This window comes from Ischnura elegans, chromosome 12, assembly GCF_921293095.1.
Source record: "Ischnura elegans chromosome 12, ioIscEleg1.1, whole genome shotgun sequence".
NCBI classification, from domain to species: domain Eukaryota; kingdom Metazoa; phylum Arthropoda; class Insecta; order Odonata; family Coenagrionidae; genus Ischnura; species Ischnura elegans.
In genome coordinates, this window is record NC_060257.1 from 32,807,281 (window position 1) to 32,834,958 (window position 27,678).

Here is a 27,678-nt window from a genome sequence, read left to right on the forward strand (position 1 = left end):
TTTAGTGAAGATATACAAAAAATATAGTTGAATAGCAAATCAAGTACATACTGCCTATTACCAGCTAATGTTTAAGGCAATATATTAGCTTCTTTCTCGATTATTGAATATCACAATATTTCATTATTCATGGCATTTGAGGATTTGACCATTCGAGGTGAGCACCCACACTAATAAATCTAGGTCATGGTTGCAGAATCCAATTATCACCGTATCCTATCCTAGAAGAAAAGTAACTAGGGAGCTGATTTTCAAATCCCGGTACAAAATCTGGTCCATAAAATTGAGTAACAACAAAACCTGCAAAATTTGGGATTGGGGTAAAAATTTAAGTCTCTGAGGAGTTTTTTCTAAAAAGCTCAATGGAATTAGGTTCAATTATTCGAAATTGAACAGAAACTTTTTTAAAATTCTATTCTACAGGTTTATTTCCTAGGTATGACATTTTGATGCATTGATGTTATCATCAGATATAAATAGTATGTATTATCCTAGAGTCAAAACATGGCACACCAAGGAAATGAATCCGTGGAAGAAAACTAAATGACCATAGCATCTGCTTTCTTCTATTATTCAGCTATTTGTTGCTTATCTTCCGGTAAAAAATTCTCTCAACTTCTAACTTTATAACAGAAGTAATTCAATTATAAGTCATCGGACAAAATCAAAATACCATAAATATTTTATAGAGGGTAAACAGAAGAAACAAACACAACTCACTTTTAATGGTGGCTGTATTAAAAGTTCATTTCCAATAATGTAAAAACTTGCATGTCTACAAACATTCAACTTTTCTCACACAAAAATCTAAAAAAAAGGAATGAAAAGCAAAATGCTGCATAAAAGTAATACAAGGACAAAAACGTGATGAATTAAAACATTTGTTTCTGTTTAACTATAATGGTGTCTTCATAAATGCAAGAACTGGTGCACAGAGAGATGGGTAGATTGTTCAGTTTCCGGCTGCCATCGATTACTTCTTCTATAAGTTGTTCACTGAAGCCATCTCGTGCTCAAGAATGGCAACATTAATGTAGGTATGTTCACTTCTGAAACAGGAACCACAAGCTATAAGTGATGAGACCTAGAATTCACCAGTTCATCAACAATTAGTACCTTCATTATCAAGAGTAAGTGAGAATGAAATCAGAAAACTAATTCTATGGTTCTTTGACCCATGTCAATTTTTTGAAAATATTTCCTTGCACTTTCAAGGTACATCCATATTATAAAGCCTGAATCGCAAGATCATTTTATCAGTCATTTCCGAGTGATCACTAGTGCAATCACTAGGGTGATCACTCGGAAATGATCATCACAGGCAATTGTTTTTCGCTATCACTCTAATGACGAGGATTCCCATCACTTTTTTCATCACTCGTCTGGTCGCTGAAACAGTCACTAAAACCCCATATCAGCCAATCAGAATGAATTCCCGTATAGAGCGATCGCAGCGCAACATTTGGCAAATTGTGAGAACGGCATAGATAAACAAACACGCTATATATTTACGCTATCGGGTGCTATGACAACGAACTGTGATATCGGAAGTGATGTGAAAGGCGACGACGGGAAGGACCATGTGGACCCAGAAAAATGATAACTCGAGCGATCACTTTTCCGGTTGCGAAAAGCGATCGCTCTACTGATCACTTTTCACGACGAAAGAAAATGATCGTCTGATTCAGGCTTAATTTACATAAGGTTTTACTTCAAGCACTATTTGCTCCATTTGAACCTAGTATATATATGGTATGCAATGACTTTCTGGACAACATAAATTGAAAGTTAATAATAAAACGTTATTGTAATTTTCCACACGATCGTGCGGAAAAATACAATAATGTTTTATTATTAAGAATGGATTTTCACAAAGTAAAGCCAGAAACAATCAAGTTTATAAATTGAAAGCCTGGTTTATTATTATGTCAGACCAATAAGAATGTAGACCACCACTTTTATGCGAAATTACTTTTAAAGGATAGGTTCACTACATAATCTGCAAGCTAATAGTTTTGAATAGCTCAGCTATTTAATTTTACCTCACTTCAGGTGAAAATAACATGAAATGTATTGAAACCAGTCATTAAGCAAGACATTTCTACCCCAGATGACACTTAGAAAATCACAACCAGAGGCTACTAAAAGAGTTACAGCAATAGATGAGTAGTTGAGGAGGAAGTCCTTCCCTTCTATGCATAAACTCGCAAAACGTTTGACATCCTAGATTGGTAGTGAAAAGTAATTTGGGAGGAAAGAGACTGTGTTAGAGGAAATATTTGACTGTGGCAGCACACATGATATTGATGCAACACCAAGATCAAACTGATATTACACCAAGGTGCAGTTTATAGGAAAGCTTTCCTCATCTCATTCACCCTAAAACCAATGTGGGGTCATTAAAACCCATTACATATAATCTTCATAATTACACCCATTTTCCATTCAAGATAAAGTTGGATTCAACCAAATTTTCAGGAAAAAGTACTAGTTTAAAATTTTATCCTTGTCTGCTAGTTGCATCATTTCTATGTGCCACTGAAAATTTAGCTGAATTGCTTAATCTTTTTATTTGCTGTACTCTTAATAATTTCCCACACTATACAGTGAGTCCTCGTTTAACGCACTTACCGTTCCTGAAAAATGCGACGATAAACGAAATGACGTTAATCGAAGCATAATATCCCATAAGAAACAATGTAAAAAGTGAATATCGGCTCCTAGACCTCACAATTCCTACGCGAAAAAAATGTTAGCGTATCATATCTGGGGCATTTTTTACGGTGGGAATGCCAAACTATCGCATAAATACGAGTTCCTGTCTTCGTCGACAACAATAGCAGCAGTGACGTAAATCCTTCTCCATTTTTGTAACTTCCAGCATTTGCTTTTCGGCTTCGCTATGGTGGTCGCCCGGGCGAGCGTCGCCTGGGCATCATCCAAGGTTCTTAGAGTACAGTCTAAGAACCTTGGGCATCATCGCTGAAACATCGTTGCAGTTACAGGAACCAAAATTATTTTGAACTCGGCGAAAAAAGTGACGACAAAAACTCCGAGTTCTACACGGAAAAATGCCTTGAAATCACTTTTTAGGTTCCTGAAAACCACTATGCCAAGTAAAACCTTGCGCAACTACGCAAGAATTCATTTTGCAGAAATTTTTGCTAAAACCGTAATCGCAATTATCAATAAACAACACTGTTTTACACTTTGTATAGACTGACTATATTACCGCCCACAAAACGAACAACCTGCAACGCCCGCCGCTTCGCCTTTTTTTCGTGCGAAATTTGAAAGACGTGACGTTATCGCGAAGCGTAGGTGCGATAAACGAAAGACGGTCTCAAAATTTTCGTGACGTTATCGCGAAATGACATTAAACGGGGTGACGTAGAACGAGGACTCACAGTATATTTATCAGAGAATAATCTTTTTTTCCTAAATTCTTTTTTTTTTAAGCTTGCCTTTGCCAAAATTGCAATAATTTCAATTAATACAAGAGAGATGATTCATGAGAGGAAATGATTGAAGCAACTCTCTACTAATAAGAAATGCAGATTATACACCAGACCCTGGGTATCCAAATAGGGTTTCGAGAACACAATTGCCTACTTCAACTTCAACTCTAGTGTAGGGACCAAAAATAAGCAAAGGTAAAAATGTCCTTCACTGCAGGTTATGATGCAGGAAAAATCTACAGTTACTTTTAAACTAGGAAGAGCCACCACTTAACTTAATGCTGAGCGGGTCAAAGACTTCTATAAGTTGAGCTCAAGTATCATAAAGTTAGCAATTTGCCATAATCTACCTTCTACAGTCTCCGCTACTGCTTGTTGTTCAGGTCAGGGGGGCTGTCCCATCGTAGATGGACTTCTGGAGTTATTTCAAGCAGTGTCACATGAACTGCTTGGAACTTCTCATCCTTAGGAGGGATAGGGCACAGACGAAATCTTACTCTGTCTCCAACCCTTGGCACCAACTCTCCTTCAATGCTGCAAGGAGCGAATAGCAAATAATTGTCATGAGAAACACCTCAAATTTCATGGTGTACGGTAAAGGGAAAAACTTGAAACAATGTTGAAAGGCAAGGTGAAGCCCACCCGCAAGCACAAAATAGTCTTTTGCCAATAGTCAAAAGTCTCTTGTGCATTGAAAATGTCTTTTAGAGGACAAAAGATGGGTAACCACAAAGCAGCCGAAAACTAGCCATATAATCCCTTGGAAGAAACAACTATGAAATGTAAGTGGCACTCTCAGGCAAAATATTTTCAAGACCCAACAGCTGAAGGCGAATTATTTTTTCTCTGTGGATTTTTTGCTTGATTTATTTACTGAGTAGCCAAGCCTCTACAACCATAAGAGTAACAATTCAATGCATTCCACTTAAGTGAATAAAAAATTGGTGTTATAGGTAAATAATCAGGTCAACAAACAAAATTAATTACAATACATGTGGTTTTAATTAAATTTCAGAGTTATGACATGTGCCACCTAATAAGTTCTATCATTTCAGGCCCAAATGCATGGAAGTCTATTTTAATACATAAAATGGGGACTTTATTTTCACACAAGAAAATCCATTTTCACAGTCAATATGCTCTGACACCACAAGTTAAAATGAGCTGTACCCATAGGCGGATCCAGGGGGGGGGGCACGTACCCCCCCCCAGACCCTTAAAAATATGCTAGATTTTTAATACGGTCTCATTATAATTTTGTTCGTTTTGTACGATGAGGTATCCTTGTGCCCCCCCCCCCCCCTGAACAAAATCCTGGATATGGCCTTGCTTGTGCCCCTCCCAGAAATAGATCCTGGATCCGCCCCTGGCTGTACCTTTAAAAAATCACTGTGGAAGTGAATGTACTCTCATTTCCATTTGAGTGTAAAACTAAATTACTTGAACCTTAAAACAATTGAGATATTCAACTTATATACAGTTGAAGACCTCAAATCTGGAAAGCTTGGGACCAAAGGTTTTCTGGACTTTTGGTCTTCAGCACGCAGTAAAAGTGGTACACTTTTTTTTTTAGAATTTTAATGTAATATATGTCAAACGATGACCATATCTTCCACAGCATAAACTATACGTGCTTAAAACTGGATGAGAATGAGCAATAAATACATTCTTTTCATCATGCTCAACAGCTTTCGTTGATAGCATTCGCTAGCAGACGTTGCGATATCTATTGATACCTTCCTTAGTCAGACAGTAAATCTGTGCAAATGCTTCTATATTTAGTTAATTAATAATTTTAAAAATATGTTCAGGCTCTTGTGCTTGATATTTGAGATACCTACATTTTCCTGCCTAGATTGTTAGCATATGTTCAAAGCGTGTGCAAACTTCCTACTCGTCCCAGAACAAGGCCCGAAGAGTAGTACCACAAGCTGGCAAGTCGAAACACTACGCAGAGGAAATTTCAAGCAGTCCGGATTTCTAGTTTTCTGGATTTGAGGTCCTCAACTGTAATTCGGATCTTAAAAGTTGGCCACTGTATGAACCAGCTCTCGTCACCTATTTATCACCATAGCAATGAGTGTGCAACCTCAGTTCCATCCGATTTTCAACAATCGAAATTAAAACACCAAAGAAGGTGAAAATAGCTACCAATCCAAAATTTCTTGTAGCCAGACACAAGAAGGTAAACATTCAAGTAAATTGGCTGAGCATTTCATCACATGGCTGTGAAGCCTGATCAATAAAAGGATAAGACCGTTGGGGATTGGAAGCCATAGAAATGTTTCAGGAGGATGGTGAATATCAAAGTGGCAAGGGAGTATCTTTAATGGAGACCTGCTGTAAAGCAAAATAGAAAAAAGGCTCCTGCTGAAAAATACTTCTCCAAAAATAATGAAACCTCCATAGAAAAACACCAAGCTCAAATGAAAAGTTAACCGAGGAGCCAGACGTCATATGAAGCACCACTTGCAATGCCATTCAAATAAAGAAAGTGGCTTCATCCATTAATAATTATTGCTAGGAAAAAATAAGTTTGCAACCCTTTGTAATAAATTTGAGAATTAAAACTAACTTCAGCTCTTAAATTCAGGTAATACAATTAATTTGGATGAATTTTTCCACCATCATCAGGCAAATCAACTTTCTAATTTAGGAAACTAAATATGAAGACTCATAAAATAGTTTTAAAAGAGGAAAATTGAAATATGACATATTTTACACCTTGAAGTGATAACCACTTCCCTAAAAAAGTACTATAAGCAGAACCCATTAGAAATTCCCACTCACTCTGAGATGTGGACGAATAGATCCTCATTGGTAGCATCTCGCGTGATGAAGCCATGCCCTTTGGAGCGACTAAAGGCTTTGACTGTACCCATCTCCTCTGGACTCTGCAAGGCTCTTTCACAACTGCATGAGAAGAAATGCTAATTGCAATTATTTAACAAAATTAAATAGCCGTCACTCATACACTCCCACAAAAATTAACCTTTAACTCCATTCTCACATGCTATCTAGCAAAAAGGATTCCCAGAAAACTTCCATGACCAGGCAATTCCAGCCATGACTAGCAAATTCATAAAATATTGCTACGCCATTTTTATTGTTTTGTTTAATTTTTCTTTGAATGCTTAACTATTTTAAAACTTAAATTAAAATTTTTACACTCCCAATACGAACCAATTTGTCATAAAAAATTTTGATTTGAAGCAGGATCAAAAAACTGATGCCAAAAACACTTGAGTTATTATTATTATATTTATGTATAAATATTTCGCCAGATTCAAAAAGGCCTTAAAAGTTGAAGTTTGAAGGCTAAGCAGTAAGTAGCCATGAAATTTATCCCGCTTATTCCTTTTCTTGATGCATTCTTAGTAAGTGACGTGCAGTCTCACAGACCACTAATCGAGTTCAATTGCAAATTTACAGAAATTAATAAAAGGAACGTTAAATTTTAAGAGTGGGATGTCCTTGTCATGCAAAAATATGAAGCTAACGAGAATTATAGATATTTTGAAATCTAAATTTTGAAAATATTCATAATTTTAGAAACGCAGCAGTCTCTCAGACCACACGTCACCGGTTAAGGGTTAAAGCAATTGATGAAGGTGAAGAAGAGGAAAAAGTCTAGGTGGCACTTACGTGGACAGAGATCTGGTGCGCCTAGTAATAATAGGACTCGGCACACGGAGACCATAATGTCCAGGTGAATCAGGCGAGAGGAGGTGAGGATTGCGGAGAGGGCTACAACTTCCCTCCATCAATGGTGACTTGGGAGGAGGAGTAGTAGATTCACGTTCTTCTCCAGACATTATTAGAGGTAGCTTTCAGGTAGTCTGGAAGAAGAGTGAAGAGCTAGAAGTGAGCAACTTGATCATATAAGTTGAGCTCGGTATTTTCATCATCAAATACACTCATAAGGATTCTTGAAACATCACAAACACACAACACTAAGGTTGGACTTAATTAAACACGAGAGACATTTTCACACTTGATAAATATAATTAAAGAGCAGCGATAAAAAAATGGCACATGAAATAAAATCTTGGGAGCTATTAGTGCACAAATACAGCTTCCATAGTTTAAAATACAAAGAAAGACCATAGGTACATTCAGTTTTCTTGAAAATACAATGAATTCAAATGGAGAATAAAATACTTCGATAATAAACTTCAAAAGCTGAGGAGTAGCCCTTACTACCAAGTCATAAGTTTCTTCCAAAACAATAGCTAATTAGGAATAAGAGCTACGAGGTTCGCAATTGCTTCCCGTTCATTAAGAGCTTCCACTCTTCTTAGAAGACGATAGAATGCGAGAGAGATAAATTTACCAATCTTATTAGAATGAAAAACAGGAATTTAACTGCCACAGAAAATTTTATACCAAAATATTAAACAGTACGTGATAAACTCCACGCCGGTGGAAAAAGATGTCACCTGACACATTTCAAATTATTTGAAAATAATGAGGACATTCAAAGGGTTTACTGAGTCTATTACAAACAGCAAACAATAAGAGAAGATAAAAGTATTACAATGCATGATATACGCCTTTTTAACGTTCAACCGTCCAAGCAACATATCAATTACCCCCAACACATCAATTAAAAGAGGCTTTAAGCGGCAGTAAAATACCGAAATACGAAAATTATCATCAGTATAATGAGTACGATAGAATGCGAGAGAGATAAATTTACCGAACCATGGTTGCATCACTTTTGAAGCTTTCGATCAAATAGAACCACACCTCCAGTAGCACTTATCGCGTCCGGGGCCATTGTCCGTAGCATGTTTTTCTCTCAACCGTCGAAAATTGAAAAAGTATGGAAAAATCTCCACATTAAACGCTACTTTAGCCAAATTTAAATAAAATCCTGCAACCATATCGGTGCGGAAAGTGTAAGTTCAGACCGGTCACGCCGTAATGTCATATAATGAACGACTCCCTTTTCTATCGTCAAAGCCGACATTACATTGAAACATAACATTGTGGAAATTTGAAATACCTCTAACGAAAATAACTGCTATTGAAAAACCTGCATTGCGGCAAATGCTAACACATTTAACTTTTGCAGCTTCGAGATTCCGGCCACGCCAAACAACACCCAAATGCGTTTTGACAAGAACGAGTTGACAGAAATTCGAATAGAAAAGAGGGAGACTCACGTGATTGCGAATAATTATCCTATTCCAAATGAGATAGTAAACAAACTTGCCCTTGCTTCAAAGTCGTGTGATTATTTCGACGTTCACGTGTTGAGTTAATTTTTTAATTTTTTTCGCAGCAGAGAACGGCAATTCGCGCCCGCAGCACAGCAGCCAGCCAACCACAGCCCACCGATAGGAACTTTAGCAGATGGCGCGAGTGTGATTTTTGGTGATTTACATAAATATAGGAAAAATAATTCTCTCCTGCCAAAAATCACCTGTTATTTCACGAACGTAAAATTACTGCAGGAAGAGGCAAATATAATCCGTCTTTCTGAAGTGCCTATTTTTTTCCAAAATAAGAGGTATGAGCAGTTTTTATGCGGCTTGAAGCTAAATTTAAATTGTCGAAAATCAATGTTAAGTTTTTACAAGCATATATCCAATATAAATTTCGATGATATGTGATTAATATTTTTTGTGAAATATATTTAAATGACAGAAAATGTTTGTGATAATTCATGTATCTTTAAAACTTGTCAATCCAAAGAGATGCATCATTGAGTGGCTTGAACGCATTGCTAGCAACTAATTTTAAGGTAGCTGTAATTATTCAGATCTTTTTAGCCTTCTCAAATAATCACAACTATTAGTTTTGAAAGTACCTACTTCATCCACCATTTGCTCATATGCACGAAAGTATTCCCGCCATTTACTTAAGCGCATCGACTTGGGTACGCAGGGTCGAAAAGAAACATGTGCTCACCATGTTTCTGTTATGACGCTGACCTTAAAAATTTCTGTCATTTATAATATTTGTGTCCATAATTTAGGTATTTATTCTATTTATCGCACAGTTGACTTGAACTAAACGTATGAAAAGCTCACGCTTGGCAGTAGTAGTTAATTTATCATGGGATCGTACTTCACTCTATAGCCTTCGTGCATTTATTTGAGTGATACCCCAACCCTTGTATGACGAGATTAAATTGAGCCAAGATAGACTCCCAAGAAATGATGATAGGTTTAATTGCTCTTTTTATCACGCCATCATTTGTACCAATTTCTCAGGTTCAAACAAATTTCAATTTTAACCATTGCCATTCACTAGCCAGCCTCAGTTCCTTAGTGTATATTTCTCCGAACTAGCGTGATTCCTACCTCTTCATTCTCGGGCACGGTACTCTTGTACTTCTACTCCCCTTAGTATTCTTCCTCCATGCCCACTGCTTGATTATCTTAAATCATTTCTCATCCTCCTTTCTCAAGATCAATTATGCCACAGCAAATTGTCTTGTACAGCAGATCGTCTTGCAATGATGCTCACGTTTTTTTCAAACACCGGCCCCCAATTTTACCTGCTAGTCCTCTGCTGGTTGGCTAATGAAGATCTCATTTGTCAGTGAAACTAACTGACTGACAAACTTATCTACCAATTTTAATTTCCGGATCTTATTCTTCTCAGACATTCCGTGTCATTACAGTAAGCACGTTAAATCCATAGGATACTTTCACAAGCGGACACTGGATGCAATGTAATCAGATAGAAGCTTTCACACAGTGTCTGGCCCAGCCACTGGGCCGATTCTGGCATGTGCTGCCAACAACAAACGCCAGAAGTCGGATGGCAGTGCCAGCACTAGCTGTTAGTTTTAATGTTTTTAAATTCACATTTTCACTCATTTTTTGATATGTTGGTCTTGTGGTAAGAGTATAAGGCTCCCTAGGCTTAGGTCATGTATTCAATCTTCTTTTCCCACATATTTGACCATCAGTCATTTGCAAAAGGTAGGATTCTTGTTAAGTGACCTATTCTTTCAAGATTTACTTCCTTCCCTTATGAAGGTAGCTTGCATTCTTCTGACCCTCCCTGCTTGGAACTCTGTGGGGCCTTCAGAAGAGGCTGTTCTCCTTGCTGACCCTCATTAAGGAAAACTGGGAGTTTCTATACTAGTTGCAAGGTTTCCAAGCCATGCCGTTTTTTTCAGGATGAAGTCATTTAAATGCTACTTTTCCTCGTCTCTGATTCTTATAGCCAGTTATACCAGTCTAACCAGTGCTCAATGGCTGATGAGTGTAATGAGAAAAAGGTAATCTCTTTATGTAAGTCTCAGTATCATATATTGATCAGAAAAGGTGATAATTTTCAATATTGGGAAGGAGAGAAGAATTATGAGAATCAAATGGATCGACCGATTTAGTGATGAGGAAGTCCTCAGAAGAGTAGGAGAGAAGAGAAGCCACATAAAGCCTTGATTAGAAGACGGAATAACCTGATAGGCCATATCTTCAGACATGATGGCCTGATGAAGACTATCGTCGAGGGAATAGTAGATGGCAAAATTGATGATGATGAATCAATAAAAACTCAAAGAAGGAAGTCCTCTAGTAATTCATATATTTCTGACTCATAGAAAAGTTCTCAGAAGGAACTGCACCCTGTGGTGGGTAAGGAAAGAGAACATTCCAGATTACTAAAGTTGACTGCTAACTATAGAGCCTGGTCTAGGTGGCGGAACAGGTGACAGAAGATTCCTTTGCTCCTCTCGGCACTGTGGTGTAAAAAGTCATTGACTCCTGCAGCTAAAGGTTTAACCCTAATACGGGCAAGGTGAGTCTCTTGGACTCATCGCATCACATTTTTGAGAATTTTATTATGTTATTGAAATGTCAGCATGTTATAAATTTTTTACTTAACTTCTAATGGTATATTTCCTATAAATTAGAGTAATTCAAACATTTTTTGGAATCAAAGTAACTTAGAAATAATTTTTTTCCCTGAATTCCCACAAATCCGGGCAAGGTGAGTGTTTGCACGATCTGTAAAAAGTAATGTGCATTTTACAAATATTTGGTTTGAATTGTCAAAATAATGTAAAATTATCACTATGTACATGTAACGATAAATATTTGGTGTTTTATTTAGTGAAAACAGAAAGAATTAGTCAAAAGAGTCCACTGTACTCGCTGTTTGACTATGTATGAAAATAATAAGTAATGTAAAACTTTTGATGAACAAATAATAATCAATTTTATGTTAAATGATTCTAAGGTGCACAATATGTACAAATTGATGTGAAAAGTAATATTTTTCACCATTTAATAGTTTAAATTAAAAGCAAAAGTTAAAAGAGTCCATTGGACTCACCTTGCCCGATAACGTCAGAAAAATATGTTGGCCGTATTAGGGTTAAACAATCAAGGTGGCTAATGATTAGTTTCAGGTTTAATTCCTTGTCAACTCATTTTTTTTAAACTCATTTGTTTTTTCTAAAAAAAATGAGTCTACGCTGAATTAACCTGGAAACTAATCATCAATTTAATCACTACGGAAGCCTCCATAAAAACCAGTGTGGCTGTAGTATGTAATGTCTGTGGCCAATGACTACTTAAGGCCTAGCTTGAACTGAGCCACATGCTCTCAAGGAAGTGCATATTCACGTATCTACCCAATCCATACCCTTTTTATTTTGTGTATTCATTAGGGCTGTCTATCAAACTTTTTGTCAGGTTGTAAAAATAATTAAGCACATAGTAATTACCATTTTAAGGATTGTGTGCAGTGGCGCCGACTCCATGAGGCCCGAGCCCCCTCAAAAATTCGTTATGGGTGTGAGGAAAAAATGTGTCAGGCTTGTCGATTTTTCCAGGAGTGTCCAGAGCTCGATATTTGAGTTAACAGGGTTCAATTGTTGATCATATGACTCTTCTAAAATGCTTAAAAAACTTAAAACTCACTAATTATAAAACTTCCCTGGGCAAGATTCCCGGTTTGGGCCCCCCCAATATTTTTTGTAAGTTGGCGTCCCTGATTGTGTGTACCATTGTTCTTGTGGAATCTGCGGTAGACTTTCCATTACCAAGTCCTGAGTGATTGTCTCTCAAGTGAACAGTCGCTCTCAGGTGTACCCCTTCATGACCCCTCATCTTTTTTGCTAACCTTTCCTTTTTAAGCCTTTTAGTGATGCACAACCTTGTTTTTTTTAAATTATATTTCAAGGCTCCCTCTAAACCGTGAAAACCATAAAACCGTGAATTTCCTCCACCGTGAAAAAATATGGAAAAAGCCATGAATTTCATCATAAAACCTTAAAAAATCTCATAAACTTGATTGTAGAACTACAATTGACAGGTCAAAAGAAAAATCGATGTTTCGATCATGTTTCAAGGCCAAGTCATGTGCAGACACTCCATGCATTTATCTGCACACGTGTATTCGAAGCCCAATTACTGATCCATGTGCTGTGATGACACTCGCAACCTTTAGCCAAACCTGAATTTTGCTATTGATAGGTGACGTCATGAGAGGTAGCACTTTCATTGCTGCATTTGCATTCCTGCGTCTGTTGCGTTTGTTAAATGTTTACTTAACGTGCAGCTGATGATTGTTTTTTGATCAGTATTTCTGTCTATCTGCCTTATCTTCAGACCGTGAATGTGACGGCATTCAGATTGTGAAAACATGGAAAAAACCGTGAATTTTATTATTTTGTTAGAGTGGGAACCCTAAATTAGCATATTCTGAAATTTTTCCAGTTATGTTAGCATCTTGTTGTCCATACCCTTAATTTTTGAAATTCTTATTCCTGTTTTTCTACCCATCAATATGCCTTGGGATATTGTGAGCCTATCCTTTTTTTTCTGAAATTTTTTTATTGCTTGGTTCTCTCATCCAGGCTCTTCATGCTGAATTACATAGTCTATTTTAATAATTAGAATTGACATTTACCTATTCCAAAGTCATTCCTGGGGGTTTTCATGATTTTTGGAAATAATAATATGTGGAGCTTCTTTTATCTTTTGTTTCATTAACTGCTGTGCGGATTATCTACCTAACACCTCCATATTTTGTTCCCCCAAACATTTCTATACTCTCCCTCTCCTCATTATCATCATCATCAGTCATCAATCCAGAGTTTGATTTGACAGAGCTCTCCAATCAATTCTCATTTCAGATACTCCTGTAACACATAAATGATTTGTCTGTTTTATATCCCTCATCACATGCTCAATGTATCTCATCCGAGACCTTCCTCTCCCATTCCTCCCTTCCACCTGGCCTTCATTCAGGCCCATGCTGGGTCACTGGGACACTGGGAGGTATCCCAGTGTGCCCTCCATCCTGGAAATCTTTGGTATCCTCCTGTTTCGAAACTGACAAATTTATGCAGTCAGAATACATACATTGAGCAGTTGACTTGGTTTAAATGATGTCTCATTTAACATCTTAATTAACACCGTTATGAGTAAAGACAATAATAATTATAATAATATTAATAAACATTATTATATCTGGTAAGATTCAATTTAATCTGAAGAGGGTAAGGACTAATATTTCAAAATTTATTTATTGTAATCCGTACCCCCACAAACCCCGGCTGTCCTCCCCTGCATAGTGCTGGCACCCTCTGGTTGTGGCTGTCCACCACTCTAAGAAGGGGTCCAGCACGGGCCTGCCTTCAATTATAATTTTCGTGTACTCTTCTTAAAACTTCCACATCACTCATTAGATGGAACCATTTGATCTTCATTATACTTCGAAGATTGACTTCACTGCTGCTGTTATTTTCCTAATGTACTTCCTAGTATTAATAAGTCCTAATGAATTGCTTCCTTCAATACTCATTTTCCCAGATGTCAAGATACTCCTCTTTTTAACCCTTTTGCACCGGATGTCGGAGGAGCCGACGGACATTTTCATGTGCAGAAAACCTGACGTCAGGTATAGCTGTTGCGGATTTTTCAGTGCATACAACCGGACGTCGGCTGTGGTCAGCACGAGGGAAGGGAAGTGACTGCTGAGGTAGCAATTGTCGTACGCAATCAGGCCTGGCCTGAGACGCAGCCTTGGTAGAATTTATGGCCATTCCTTGGCAATTAAGCCCGACCCTCCCACTCATTTATGATCAACCGCAGTAATCCGTTGTGAAGTGGTTATAACATATATATGTATTCTGGGTTCGAGTCCCAGTCAGGCCGCATTTTAACCCTCTGATTTCTGGCTTTTTTCCATCCACCACAGCACCGTTGTCCTCGTCCTTTTTCCATTATATGTTCCTATCCCTTTTCTTTCCTTACCTGACAATTTATGTACTAAATTTTCGGTGGCACACAACCACCTTCCTCAGAGTTAGGTAGGAGACTGTAGGTAAAGGATGAAAGAGAGCTGAGGGAAGGGGAAATAGTGGGGAGGTAGGGTCCAAAGGGGGAGGGGGGAAAGAGTGTGCTGAGGCATTTAAGGGATTATCAGTTAATATTTAAGCTGGGAGGAAGAAATGCTTTAAATAGCCATATGTATGTTAATTCGATGGAATTAAGTTTGAGTGGGTGGTCTGTGGGGGGAAGGGAGGCCAAAACTGATGCATTGTAACAATCAATGAATTGACACCAATGAGTGGCCGCATGCAATAAAATTTTTAAATGAAATTTTAGCACTAAAAATAATGGACTTCCGGACTTATAGACTTATTACCTTGTATTTACTAACTTTGTTGTTATTAATGCTTGAAACCCATTTAAAATTCCACAGTGCTTAAAAAATTGTTGGTAATTCTTTTAGAGGAGTAAATTATTGAAAATCAAGTACAATGTTTGGTTGAAAAAAAACACTGGTGATGCAGTAATTAAGTTGACCATGGATTCCTGCTATGATAGGGTTAGAGCGTATAGTCCAGTGGCCGAGGTAAGGAATGGTCTGGGCTGGTGGGTAAGGGTTGAGCTGGGCCCCAAATATGAGGGATGAAAATACCCAGGCAAATCACCCCCAAAAAAGAGCTCCATGCAGAGAGGTTTAAAGAATTCTCATGCTACTCGTAGCACAAAAATGTTTTCCTATTGTAGGCACAGGAAGGAAAGGATTAAGGAATACCCTCTTGGTTTGGTTTATATCCTTTTCGCTTCGTCCATTACTGGACTCTTGGATACCCTATTAGCAGAATTCCTTAATCTCCTCAAGTTTTCAGTTTCTCAGTCTAACATTGGTATCAACCTCTTCTCTTCTGCTGCAAACTAATATCCTTGTTTTCTTTGCATTGTGTTTCAGATTAAAACAGGCTATTGTCCTTTCCATATTTGTTATAATTTTCCTCAAATCCTTCTCTGACTCTGCTATGTCTGCTGTTTCATTGGGAAATTGCAGTAAGCTCATTTTTCACCATGGATTTTTCACTCCTCCCCTGTCCTTTTTGATTTAGTTGATAGCTTTCTCGATTAAAACATTGAAAATTACTGGGAACGAGCTCAGCCTTTCCTTATCCTTAACATATTCTTGCTTCTTTGTAGCTGGATCCAGATTTAATCACTGCCACTTGGTTTTTGTTCAAAGTGTAGGTAAATTCTTATTTTATAATGGAGTCTCCAATTTCTTTATGGATCATGAGCATTGCCTTCAAATCCATGTAATCGAATGCCCTCTATATGTCCACAAATGTTTGCTTTTTTCTTTTTTTTTCTTCTCCACAAGCAGTATGAGGGCCAATTTTGCTTCTGTCTTGGACCTTGCATTTTCTACATCTGAATTTTTCTTCATCTAGGAAATCCTTACCTTTCCACTCTATCTTATGTAGGTGATACTTGTTAATATCTTTGATACATGTGTCATTAAGCTTAAGGTCTTAAATCTCCACACTTCTCCTCTCTCAGCATTTTGGAAATATGAATGGTGATGTTCTTGTGGAAGTGCCTTGTGATATTTTCTGTTGTGTACATGTGGTAGATTGGTTTTGTAGAGTTGCATTAATGTCTTCTCGCGTACATTTTTAATAAGTTCTGCAGGATTATCGTCAATTCCAGATACTGGATTCATTTGCAGGCCCTTAATATGGCTGCAAATTTGGATCTTAAAATTGATGATTCCATGCCATCCTTTTTGACGCCTATTTTCTCTTCCATTACTTTTTGGTACAATTTATTTCTGTTGCATGTATAGCTCTTTCAGTCATTCTTTCATCTCTTTAATTTGACTCTATTTTCAATCTGTATATTATGTAACTCCATTCTTGCTCCTTATGACAATTCCTCTTGCACTCTGCTCCTTGAGGTGGCTCCTCCCTATCCTGTCGACAGCTTCACTTTTCCTCTAGAAAGGATGTTTTGCCCATCTTCGTAGGTATGATTTTTCCTTCTAGTTTTTCTCCCATAAAGTTTGTTGGCTGTTAAATGGCATTATTTAAATGTGGTGGAGTTTGGAATATAAAGTGGGCCATATTTCTCTGTGTTTTGATGCTTCCCACAACTTGAATTATTCCCGCCAAAAAGTTAATGGTCTTAACCTTTTTGCAGCTAACTTGATGTGTCACATTCTTACCAAGCACATCTGTGCATCTCAGCTACTCCCTGGCCTTGTGTGATATGTTGGTGTTGGCACTCGTGTGAGCAATTCCCACCCTCAATGAGTGTATCTCCCTGAATGAGTAAATGAGTCATAAGTCTAATAACGTCACCAACTCATGCAGAGCGTATGGCAATTCTCTCATTTTTTATATTAAACCAAACACAGAATGGATCGTCGTAGAAGATTTTATGTTTTCTCATCACTCATCCTTCTCTTCCATTTACTGAATTCTTAAAGTGGATTACAAAATTATTTGATTTTATTGGTGGCTTTTCTTCTCCCATAAACTTTTTATCGGCCTCTTGTAGTACACTGTTAGTGTATTTCCTGCTATTCCCTTTCCCATCCCCCCTCATTTTCCATTCCTGAATCTTCCCTGGGCTCTGCCATACCCATCTAACCTATATTGTCTCTTTGAACTGGATACCATGTTTTGCTTCTATAAAATTGTTATCTGAATCCACCTATACCACAGGAAAGCTGCTCAACTTTTTGAAACCTTTCTTAAAGCAGCCCCTGCTGTGATGTAATCTGTGTGTTACTCCTTGTCAAGCCAATAAAATGATACCATTAGCATGTGGAGATGCCATCGCTTATTGACTGGAAGTCGCCATTGCTCCATCACCTGGAAAGCAGCTCTAGAGCAAGGGGTAGGGCTGTCCAATACATAGATCACTGTTTACGTAGAATGCCGAGGGAGGGGAGGGGGTGTAGGGGAAGTCTATAGTAAGTGGTGTGGGCCGTACCTCAGCAGTGCCGCGGTGCGGGTTGGTGCCCTGGTAGGTGGATTGCATTATGACAGACGATATCTCCTAAACGCTTAGAGATAGGTCAAAACAAACAGAAAATAGACCCTAAAGAGCTTTGCTTTTACGTTTTACATAGGAGTAGCACTTTTTCGGCCCTAAAATACTCAATTGAGGGTCCTCAGTACTTAGGGCCCTTGGGGCACAGGTTGCCGGTATTTTAAAGTAACCAAATTTTAACACATGAATATAAACCTCATTTGAATCATTTTGAGACTATGAAAACATAACTTTTCGCAATTCTGAAAAATAAGGGCCGGCCTAATGTCCATGCTTAAAACTGCATTTTCTAGTGAATGAGGATAAACCATGCGTATTCTTGCACGCTGTGAACTCTACAGCAAACACAGTGGCGCACATTCCTGATCCATAGAGGAATTCTAAGCACTTAATATGTTAAAAATAAATAAGTACATATATACATTAGTACATAAAAAGAGGAAGAAACGTCTCCATTCTTTTCGACTTCAAAATAATAACTGTAATGGTCACTGGGTTAATTTTCTTCAGGATTTACTGGAACCTTACAACTTATCTTGATGAAATATACCATGACACCCGCATTCTGCATTTCTTCTTCATGGACGAATCCATGAAGAAGAAATGCAAGAAACATTGTGCTGTGTTGAGGAAAGCTTACATATTGCTCTAACTATGGTAAGCATTTCCTTCAGAATTTCTTATTTTTTAACCAGCATACTTTTCTTTGAGCTAAGTTTGTGGAATGATGAAATGGTTTCAATATTTTTCTTTTTTCCTTAAAAAAATCACCATTCATAAGCATCAATTTTGCCTAGATCGTTTTTGGTGCATCACAGTGTAATGAATCGAATGATGGACTTAGGACCACAGAATCCAGGTCTTATCTGTTTGAAGCCTTTAGACTCGCCAACCAAACTGTCTGGTCTGAACCAAAGTCATTCACCACATTTATTAGCAGTGGCGCCGACTACTGCTGGTAAGGTTGCCGGGGGGCCTGAGGGGGCCCGAGCCCCCACAAAAATTCATTATGGGTGTGAGGAAAAAAATGTGTCAGGCTTGTCGATTTTCCCCGGAGAGTCCAGATATCGAGATTCGTGTTATCAGGGTTCTAATGTTGATCATGTGACTCTTCTAAAATACTTAAAAAACTTAAAACTCACTACTTATAAAATTTCCCAGAGCAAGACCCCTTATTTGGGCGTCCCCAATATTTTTGTAAGTCGGCATCCCTGTTTACCAGCTGAGCTCAGATCGATCTGGCTGACTCATTCCAGGTTTGTAAACGATGAGTTCTGACCAGACTGGTCTATGAGCGGGCTGAGTGAGCTTACTTTCAAACCAAATTCTGAAATCTCAGCTTGGACTGATGGGGGCTGGTCTGAGTGGCACACACCTGGAACTGATTCTGCTCAGTTGCACATTGCAATTCTTCCTTGTCATCTGATTGCCTCTCTCTTTCTCAAAGGCTTCGGTGTTTGTGATTTATCTTCCACAGCCTGCAGTTTTGATATTAAATGATGCATATATGTTCAATGCTGACCTTGCTCGCACAAACATCACTGATCCAATAATTTTCATTGAAATGCCTGACAGTGGTTACTTCTCACTGATGGCATCTATTAACTTTTGTATGAGTTGTCAATTCACGCTCCAACAAAAAACACAAGATGGATCTTCCATTTAGGTAGAAATTGACAGAGTCAATTACCTGAGAATAGCAAATTATCTTTGCCAGTGTTTTCACGTCCTTTGATTCATTAGTGCATGATATGGGTTTACATTGGCCATCAACTGTGTCTGGTAATGGTAATGAGACATTTATGCTATCGTCACTATTTATACATGTTCATAAACTTCAATAACCCTTTATAGGTCATTGGGATCCCAATTTCATCTGTGTGTGAAGGCGAATTTACTATTTTTCGTCATTAATAATTGTAACATAAAGGTTATGCATTTTTTGTGCAGCATCACAAGCCATAAGAGTTAGACTCAAGATAAAAGGAGGGGGAAAAAACCTAAGCTGGTGGAGAAATTCAATTATTTGGGCTGCATATTAGAGGAAAACGGAAACATCAGTAATGTCATTAGGAAGGGAATAGGGTGGTTTCCTATTATTTTTTTATTGCCTAAATCGAAAGATTATTACACCTGGAGTACGTATTTCACGCATTTAGATTTGTAAATGATGATATCTATTTTTTGCGATTAAATGAAAAGTGAAAATTTTCAAGCGCGCGAAAGCGCGATGCGTAAGTATGAATGCCGGGAAATCTCTCCGTGAGACTTATTTCTGGTTCTCGCTACCCCCCTGTGAGGTGACCTTGAGGCGAGGCTTAGCGCTGATATGACGCAGGCTGCTAGCGGGTAGCTGAGTACCCTGCTGGCTGGTAGCGCTTGGCTTAAATAAGGATTATTTAATACCTTATCAAACGAAGAAAACTTTCCGACCTTAGCCAGTTTTAATAAGTGATTATTAAGACATGTTTCCCTGAGCTCTACGCCTCATGCATGCATTGGTAACCTCAGACGATGTATAACTCCTATCTTCTCGTATAGAAACTAGGTCCCTGTGACGTCACGTGGAGTGGCATCGCATGGGCGCCAATCTGGCCCTTTTCAAATGAGGATAAAAATGGACCATTGCTATTCGTCTAAACGGCTATTTCTAAAGCGAAATAATTTGTATATTTTGAATACACTAATGGTGGGCAACGAATCGCAATCAATGCTTTTCGTTTTCTTTGATGAAGGAAACTACCCTATTGTGTTTACAAAGGAGGCGTTCATGAACAGGATGGAGCTTGTGAGAGGATCATTATGGGAGAGTTTAAAGAAAAAAGTAAAAGCTGGTGAAGAATCTGATCTGGAGTGTAGTGCTTTACAGTGTGGAAATGTGGAACAATTAGGAAGGAGGACGAGAGAACTCTGGAGGTGTACGAGATGTGGGTGTGGAGGAAAATCGAGAGGGTGGAGTGGATGGAAAGGAGGAGGAACGACAAAGTGCTGGACATTACTGAGGATGAGGAGAGGCAGCTTCCAGACGAGATATGGAGGAGACAGAAGGAATGGATGGAGCGAGAACTAAGTGGGGAGGAGTCTTAGTAAACAGTATTATAGGATAGAATGTTGGGTAAATGAGGGAGAGGAAGGAAGGTAATAGGATTCTTAGATAGAATGAAAGGTAATAGGCATTATTGTGAATTAAATAGGGAAGTCCATGAAGGGAGAGAGACTGCCAGAGTACCTCTTAAATTCTCAATGTACATCTACCTTAATCAGTAGAGTTTTGTATTTAAGAAGCATTCTTCTATGACTTCATCCTTAGTGTTCTGCAACCTATCATGCAGTTTGTGCCTTTACTTCACTAGATTTCCATGGTGCCTTTTTCGCCACCTCTGCTAAAGCAATGTCCTGATTAATGTGAAAAGGAACACTTTGGCAAATTTACTCTTATTTCCCAAAAAATTCTTTACTGTAAATGTTTGCTTGTATGGCAATGGCAGCATTTTGTATTTCATTCTTTTAATTCATGCTTGGCTTGTTAGGTTTATCTTCTGTTATCAGCGAGATGAAAAGGTACTTGTTGTACATTCAATTTCCCATTGCCCGAACATACTTTTGTGGTCTATGAAATTGAAATTTATAGGATTGCACAGGTGAATGAATAAGTCAAGGCTGAACAAAAAGTTTATTCATTTATGCTATAGAGGAACATCACCTCAAGTTGCTGAAATTCTCTTATTCATGTTGATTCTTGTATTCTTTATTTCACTGCACTCCCCTTAAATGTTGTGGAATAGGAAAAATATCTATATAAATGCATAAAAATTTCATGGAGTCATATTTTTTAATTATGTTTGAATATGTATGCAAAATATCTGATATGTATTAAGTTTATTATTTTACTATTTGGACTTTTTATTTCGAAGCCATTTTGCAGCTCATTTTTACATTTGATGTTTGGTATTTAAGGTTTAATCTTCTCATTGGCCATCAGTGCCATTCGCAGGGGACACCAGCAACCTGGGAGAATTTTTGCCTGACTTGGAAGTCTTGACTAGCCTAGGAAAATATATCCTCCTCTCCCCAGTAACGTGTAGGTACTTATTACCTTACATGACAATCTGTCTGCCCCCATGGCCAATAATTCTGGCTACAACATTGTTGGCCATAGAGGCTTTGACAGTGATCTATGGGGATAGGGTTGACAGAGCTCAATGATGGGGAATTTGGTCAATAAATCTTATACGAGATGAAATCGAAATTTTAGGAGGGGATGATTTTGGACAAGTATCTAGTCACAGTGGTGCAGTGAGGGGAGGGTTTTGGGGGTTAAACCCCCCCCCCCCCTCCCAGAGCACACAGAAATCTTTAGGTTTAATTCATTTTAATTATTTGGATTGATATTACTAATATAATAGTGTAAGGATTAATAAAAATAGTGTAAGGATTAATAAAATATCCCTCAGTAAGCCATGAAACTCACTATTTTGAACCATTCCAACCAAATTCCGCAATTTAGTAATCTCGCACCTACCGTTCATCCTGGTGGGTATTACATACCATCATACACCTCAGTATTAGTTGCACCTAAACCCCCCCCCCCCAGCCTTGATTCCTAGTTGAGCCCCTGTCTAGTTATATTGTCCCTCTGAATTTTCTATCTATGATGAATTGATCAGAAATTAGTTTTGATTTTCAAGACCTATTTAAAAACTTTATGTAGGTTGCAATCAGATGCTACTCTTGCGCAAACAGTCAATTAATCATGAATGTGCACTTAAGCATTACCACTGCATTAGGTTTCCTAAGTTGTACATGTACACATCAGAAAAGCACTCAACACTCACAGAACAATTACAAAAAGAGGGAAAGGATAACATTACAATTTATAATTTCCAATTCTGACTTTTTAAATCAAATAATTAGGCTGAATCTGTCTTTACTTTTGTGATTAGTGAACATGTAAAAGGAAATATGTATGAGACTTTCAGTTTTTGGAAAACTATAATTACATGCAAGTCAGGATTATCAATTGATTTAAATGTAGATAAGTGCTAAAATTCTTAAAATGCCCACGTTTCCAAAAAGTTCTATTCCTTACAATTTTAATCTCTCTCAGGAACGAGAATATTTTTGCAACATTTTACCTCAGATTTGAGAAGCTCAATTTTTTTTTCTTTTCTCTGTAATTTTTTAAATCTTTTTCTTGTGCAGTGCATGCTGTTTATTTATTTTTTTACTTTTGACGTTTGATTTGCAGACTTTTATTTTCGCTTCTACGGCCATGGAAGCGCTCAGAGAAGGACGAAATTCGCCTGGGACGCACATTAAGGGCCCTTCTGGTTGTTACACCGAGTTTTTATTTATTTTTTATTTTCGCGAATCGTCGGCGCGTGATATAGCTCTTGGGTCGATTCCGCAGCGTTGGCAAGCCTGTTCCCCCCACTCCCCGAGTTCTCGTCCCTAACCCGCTCACTCTCGGCACGGCAGCTGTGACGTAGGACGTGCTTTACCGTAATAATCCGAGCGAAAGGGAGATAGGGGGAGGAGGTAGAGGGTGGGGGATTGAGAGGGGAGGGTGCGAATAGCTTGGGGGAGGGGAGGGACCTGCGCAGAAAGATATTCTCATCTTCTCGTGTAGTGATTAGTCCCGCGTATATAGGACGGTCTTTGGTCGCGGTGACTTCGCAGTCTTGGCTCGGATAGTCCAAGAAGAGGACGTATCGGTCAATTTGTGCTAATCATATGAATGAACATAGTACTTTCATTATTCTGCCTGCATAATTTATTTAAAAAAGCATATTCCCCTCACTCAGCGTTTAAATATAGTCAGCGATAGTAAAAATCTCCGATTCGCGTCTGCGGAACATACCCATCAGCTGTTTTTTGTTTTTGCCATTTATTTTATTAACGCACTCCCAAGGAGTATATTTAGTGCTCCAATTCATAGTTACTATATATGCAACTGCACGTGTTCGCGAGTTAAAAATAAAAACTTTATTATCTATTTATACATTTTAGTACCTATTTGTCGTGAGGAGATAGGACTTTTCGGATGTTTTTTCCGTTATTTTTAATCGATGTATTTTCTCCCGACTTTTTTCCCCCACATCTAAGGGCTATTTTGAGGAAGTTGTGTGCGCCAATTTATAATTTTTAAATTTGCTATTGAACTTGATTGCGAGTTAAAAATAAAAAAAGAACTGAATAATTATATACATTTTCGTACTTTTAATTTTTTTGTAAATCTGAATTGATGAGGCAGTGTTTGACACAAGAATAAACCGAGTTCGACTGTGGTTATTTGACAGGAGAGCAACTTTCCTTGATATTAAAGAAAAAAAAAGGTTTTCTAAACTTCCCTGAACGTATCCCACGGACCTTGGCTGTGGAAATTTAAAGCCTACTCGCTCCCACTCAAGTTTAAAAAACCCATCTTCGTTCCCCAGACAACCTACTCTCACTGCATCGCCGGCTCTTTCCATACACAAACACCACCCAGTCATCTGTTTCCCCCCCCCCCCCAAACCCCTCAACCCCCTTCGTGACTGATTTCCTTCCCCTCTCCACACACTATCCCACTCCCGATAGGGTACACGGCCCTCCCCTCTTCAGAAGGCCTCCACGTGAACCGCGCTGGCTGTCGCAGACAGTTGTCGCTATAAACCTCTCGGCATCCGCGAGCAGGAAGGAAGAACCGTATTTTAAAACGGCTCAGAGCCCAGCGTGGCGATAGATAACACGCGAGGAACTGTGCCTGCGAGAGGAATAAAATTCGTTGATAAAAAAATACCCGGGTTCTTTTGTCTGTTACGCAATTTCGGGCGTAACCTCGATCATATGATACGCGAGTGACGGTGGAATTCAGCCCTGCCGTGACCGCTACTACTACTACTACGACTATTACTCTTTTGTTAAGTGGAGCGAAATTGTGTCCTTGGAGGGTCACCAGGAGGAAAGAGCAAGGTAAGCAGTCATTTCTTTTTAAGAGCCGGCCGGGTAAGATTTCAAAACTGCCACGCCCCCTTTTTGTGTCGGTCAACTGGTGTCAACATCGCGATCGGCGCTACCCGCTGCTAGGGATTTTTTTTCGCACATTCTAGACGCCAGCAGGAGGGCTGGCGGACCTGTCGCTGGTAACCAACGTATACGCGGACGAAACCCTGAAGCCTGCGATGTCATATCCTCAGTGCAGAATGATGTTTGATGCTTTAAAATTTGCAGCTATGAGAACGGAAAAGAAACGTCATAATAACACTACTAGTTATTAATAAGAATAAGAACACTACTAGTTATTTTATAACTATACATCTAAAAATAATAAAAATCGATCTTTCTAGCATAAGATAGGATTATAAAACAGGTTTTTATAGTCCTCGCTCCCTTAGCATTACGATGATTGATTAAATTGTTGAGGAATAAGACGATGTTGCCCAACGATAAGATATTGATCTCTTACAATAAAATTTAGTAGCGAAGTTATGAGAGCTAAAAACACAATAAGATCCTTGGATGCGTGATGAAATTACAATTTATATTATTTCACCCGAAGGTTAGTTTAAATAGGTGAGGATAGAGCTCACTCCGAAATAATCTGGCGCATTTCTGGGTCGGGGAGGGGGAGTTAATTCCTTTCCCAGGGCCACTTCGCACTCCTTGGATTATTTGGTCCTAAGGCTGCAAACGGGATTCGTACTCGGGACTCTTTGGCAAACAGTCATGCGCCTTACTAAGTTACTGCGCTCCCCGATTACACGCTTAAAACTTCATGATGTCCTGTTTCCAAAATATTGGCGGCTGAACTTTGCTTTGCAGCCAAAATTACATCAGTAACGTACGTTATTTATCGTGTGGATAGACGTCTCAAATCCAGCCACCTAATGTTAGCATGTATTCATTTTCAAAATATTTTCTACCTCCTAGTGCTTTAAACAAGATTTTGTTTAATCGTCTCTTGCCTACGTCTTGTCGTCCGGAGTTGGGAGATGGCCTAGGTATAACACGAGCTATGTATCCAGTATTTGACCGAAGACCTTGATAATGACATTCATGTATCGGAATCATGGTCGGTGGTAATGAAGTAGGAGTGTGGAATGCATAAAACGTCGTTTGTTTACCAATTTGCTCGTTAGCTTTATTAGTCACAGTACTTGGTCACATGGACCTTATTTGTAATATGTAACCTTTTGACCTTGTTTTTATTTTTATATACCCATATGCTGAGAAAATTTCATTTTTTGTTTAACAACACCAGTATTGGCATGCATTTATTTACGTAAGGCAGTCTTGCTACAGGTGATTGTATCTTTGTGGCTAATAAATAATGTAAACAGTTGGAGTAAAGATACATATATATTATTGTTATCATGTTATTATTATTACTTGATAGCTATTCGGAGAACCCCACTTCGAATCAAGGCTATGCCAGAATAGTTTAAAAAAAATAATTAGTGGAAGGAATGCATTACAGGTGGGTGGCGGTTCGTGTGGAGAGGTTACACCCTACAGTGTACCTCCAAAAAATTTCGGGGGGAGGGGGTCGGCCACCCCCTCCCAATTTATCCGCCTCTGGGGGGGAAGAAAGTGCGCAAGACAAAGCGAATTTATATCATGACATAAGCATTACTATGACAACAGCACCCGTTCCCCTTGGCCTTATACCGGCAGTTGCGGTCTTAGAGTATCAATTCCGAAAGGAAAAGGCAGGATGAAATCAGCTGGTTCGATGTTCCTACCACTACAATGATAAGGCAAATTATATAGGAATTAGGGGAAATTTCGCAGAGATAAGATACTGGCATCGTGAACCAACTTTTAATGGGGAAACTACCGGAGCTCATAACATAAGAAGACTCATTGTAAAAATAATAAAAATCGATCTTTCTTGCATAATATAGGATTATAAAAAAGGTTTTTATAGTGCCAATTGTCATCCTTGGAACTGGTATCTTCCCAAAACAAATACAAAATAGTTTAACAATACTGAATCTAATTCCAATTACTTAGATATAACAGCAAAATACGATAATAATCTCGACTTGCCACATCACGAGAAAATTTCTCAACCTAATAGTTCATTAAAGAGTTACTTCGGTACGAACCCGTACTCTTCACATGAAACTCTGTGAAAAATGAAGATCATTATACGAAAATAATAAAAATATACGTAGTAGTTGCGACATAGAATTAAACCACTAATTTAGAATTCCTCTAAAAGTACTCTTCACTATTGGCGCAGCGAGGGTTTTTTTTTTGGGGGGGATAAAACCCCCCACCCCCAGAGCTCAGAGAAACTTTTAAGTTTAATCCATTTTACTTCATTTGATTAATATCGCTAATAGAATAGTGTGAGGATTAATAAAATATCCCTCAGAAAGCCACAAAACTCACCATTTTGAACCATTTATCTTAAAACATTTCTGGGGGAGGACCCCGCACCTCCCGCATATCCTGGCGGGTATACCACACACCCCAGGTCTAGTGGCGCCTAAAGCCCCCCTAGCCTTAATTCCTAGCTGCGCCCCTGCTCTTCACCGCCACCGGACTTTGAATCCGGTCCACCGGAGTGGGTGGCGAGAGACGAGACATTCACAGATACATAGGTATAAGAAGCCTCGTGGAAACATTCGGAAAATTTCGAAGCAGCGCACTAACGTGGCAGAGTGGACGGAAAAACACAAGACAATGAGAAGTCATATGTTGACAACCGAAACCCGTTTTCCTTCCCCAGCTTCCACTCCAACCCGATAAGGTTAGAAATTGTCTCAGCTGGTCAAAACCGGTCATGGGAGTAGCAATATAACACACGTAAAAGAATGGGTGTTGTGTGCTGTAGATACAAATGTTGGCGAGAGAAACAAAGTGCATGTAATTTTCAAAAAAAATTCCAAAAATAATCTTTCAGCTGTATCAACTGACGGCCGCAAATATGATTTTCGAGCTAT

General features: G+C 38.5%; 2 protein-coding genes across 6 annotated transcripts in view; one reads left to right on the forward strand and one right to left on the reverse strand.

Moving 5' to 3' along the window:
- Nucleotides 1-716: 716 nt before the first annotated feature.
- LOC124169243 (cold shock domain-containing protein CG9705) lies at nucleotides 717-8,790 on the reverse strand. 5 transcript variants are annotated; one of them, XM_046547797.1, is made up of 5 exons: nucleotides 8,627-8,790; nucleotides 7,104-7,297; nucleotides 6,249-6,371; nucleotides 3,809-3,992; nucleotides 717-1,049 (listed from the first exon to the last, which is right to left on the reverse strand). In XM_046547797.1, exons 2-4 carry the CDS (start codon nucleotides 7,271-7,273, stop codon nucleotides 3,824-3,826), a joined length of 462 nt encoding a protein of 153 aa, XP_046403753.1. In that variant the 5' UTR covers nucleotides 7,274-7,297; nucleotides 8,627-8,790; the 3' UTR covers nucleotides 717-1,049; nucleotides 3,809-3,823. The 5 variants fall into 5 exon arrangements, with proteins under 5 accessions (XP_046403753.1, XP_046403752.1, XP_046403754.1 ...); XM_046547796.1 differs by having other exon boundaries at nucleotides 717-1,084; XM_046547798.1 differs by having other exon boundaries at nucleotides 717-1,084; nucleotides 8,677-8,775.
- A 15,612-nt stretch (nucleotides 8,791-24,402) lies between these two features.
- LOC124169236 (protein Tob1) overlaps nucleotides 24,403-27,678 on the forward strand; it is a 254,122-nt gene continuing 250,846 nt past the window's right edge. The window contains exon 1 of the mRNA XM_046547781.1: nucleotides 24,403-24,700. The gene's annotated coding sequence lies outside the window, so the exon portion shown is untranslated. The remainder of the gene's footprint in view (nucleotides 24,701-27,678) is intronic.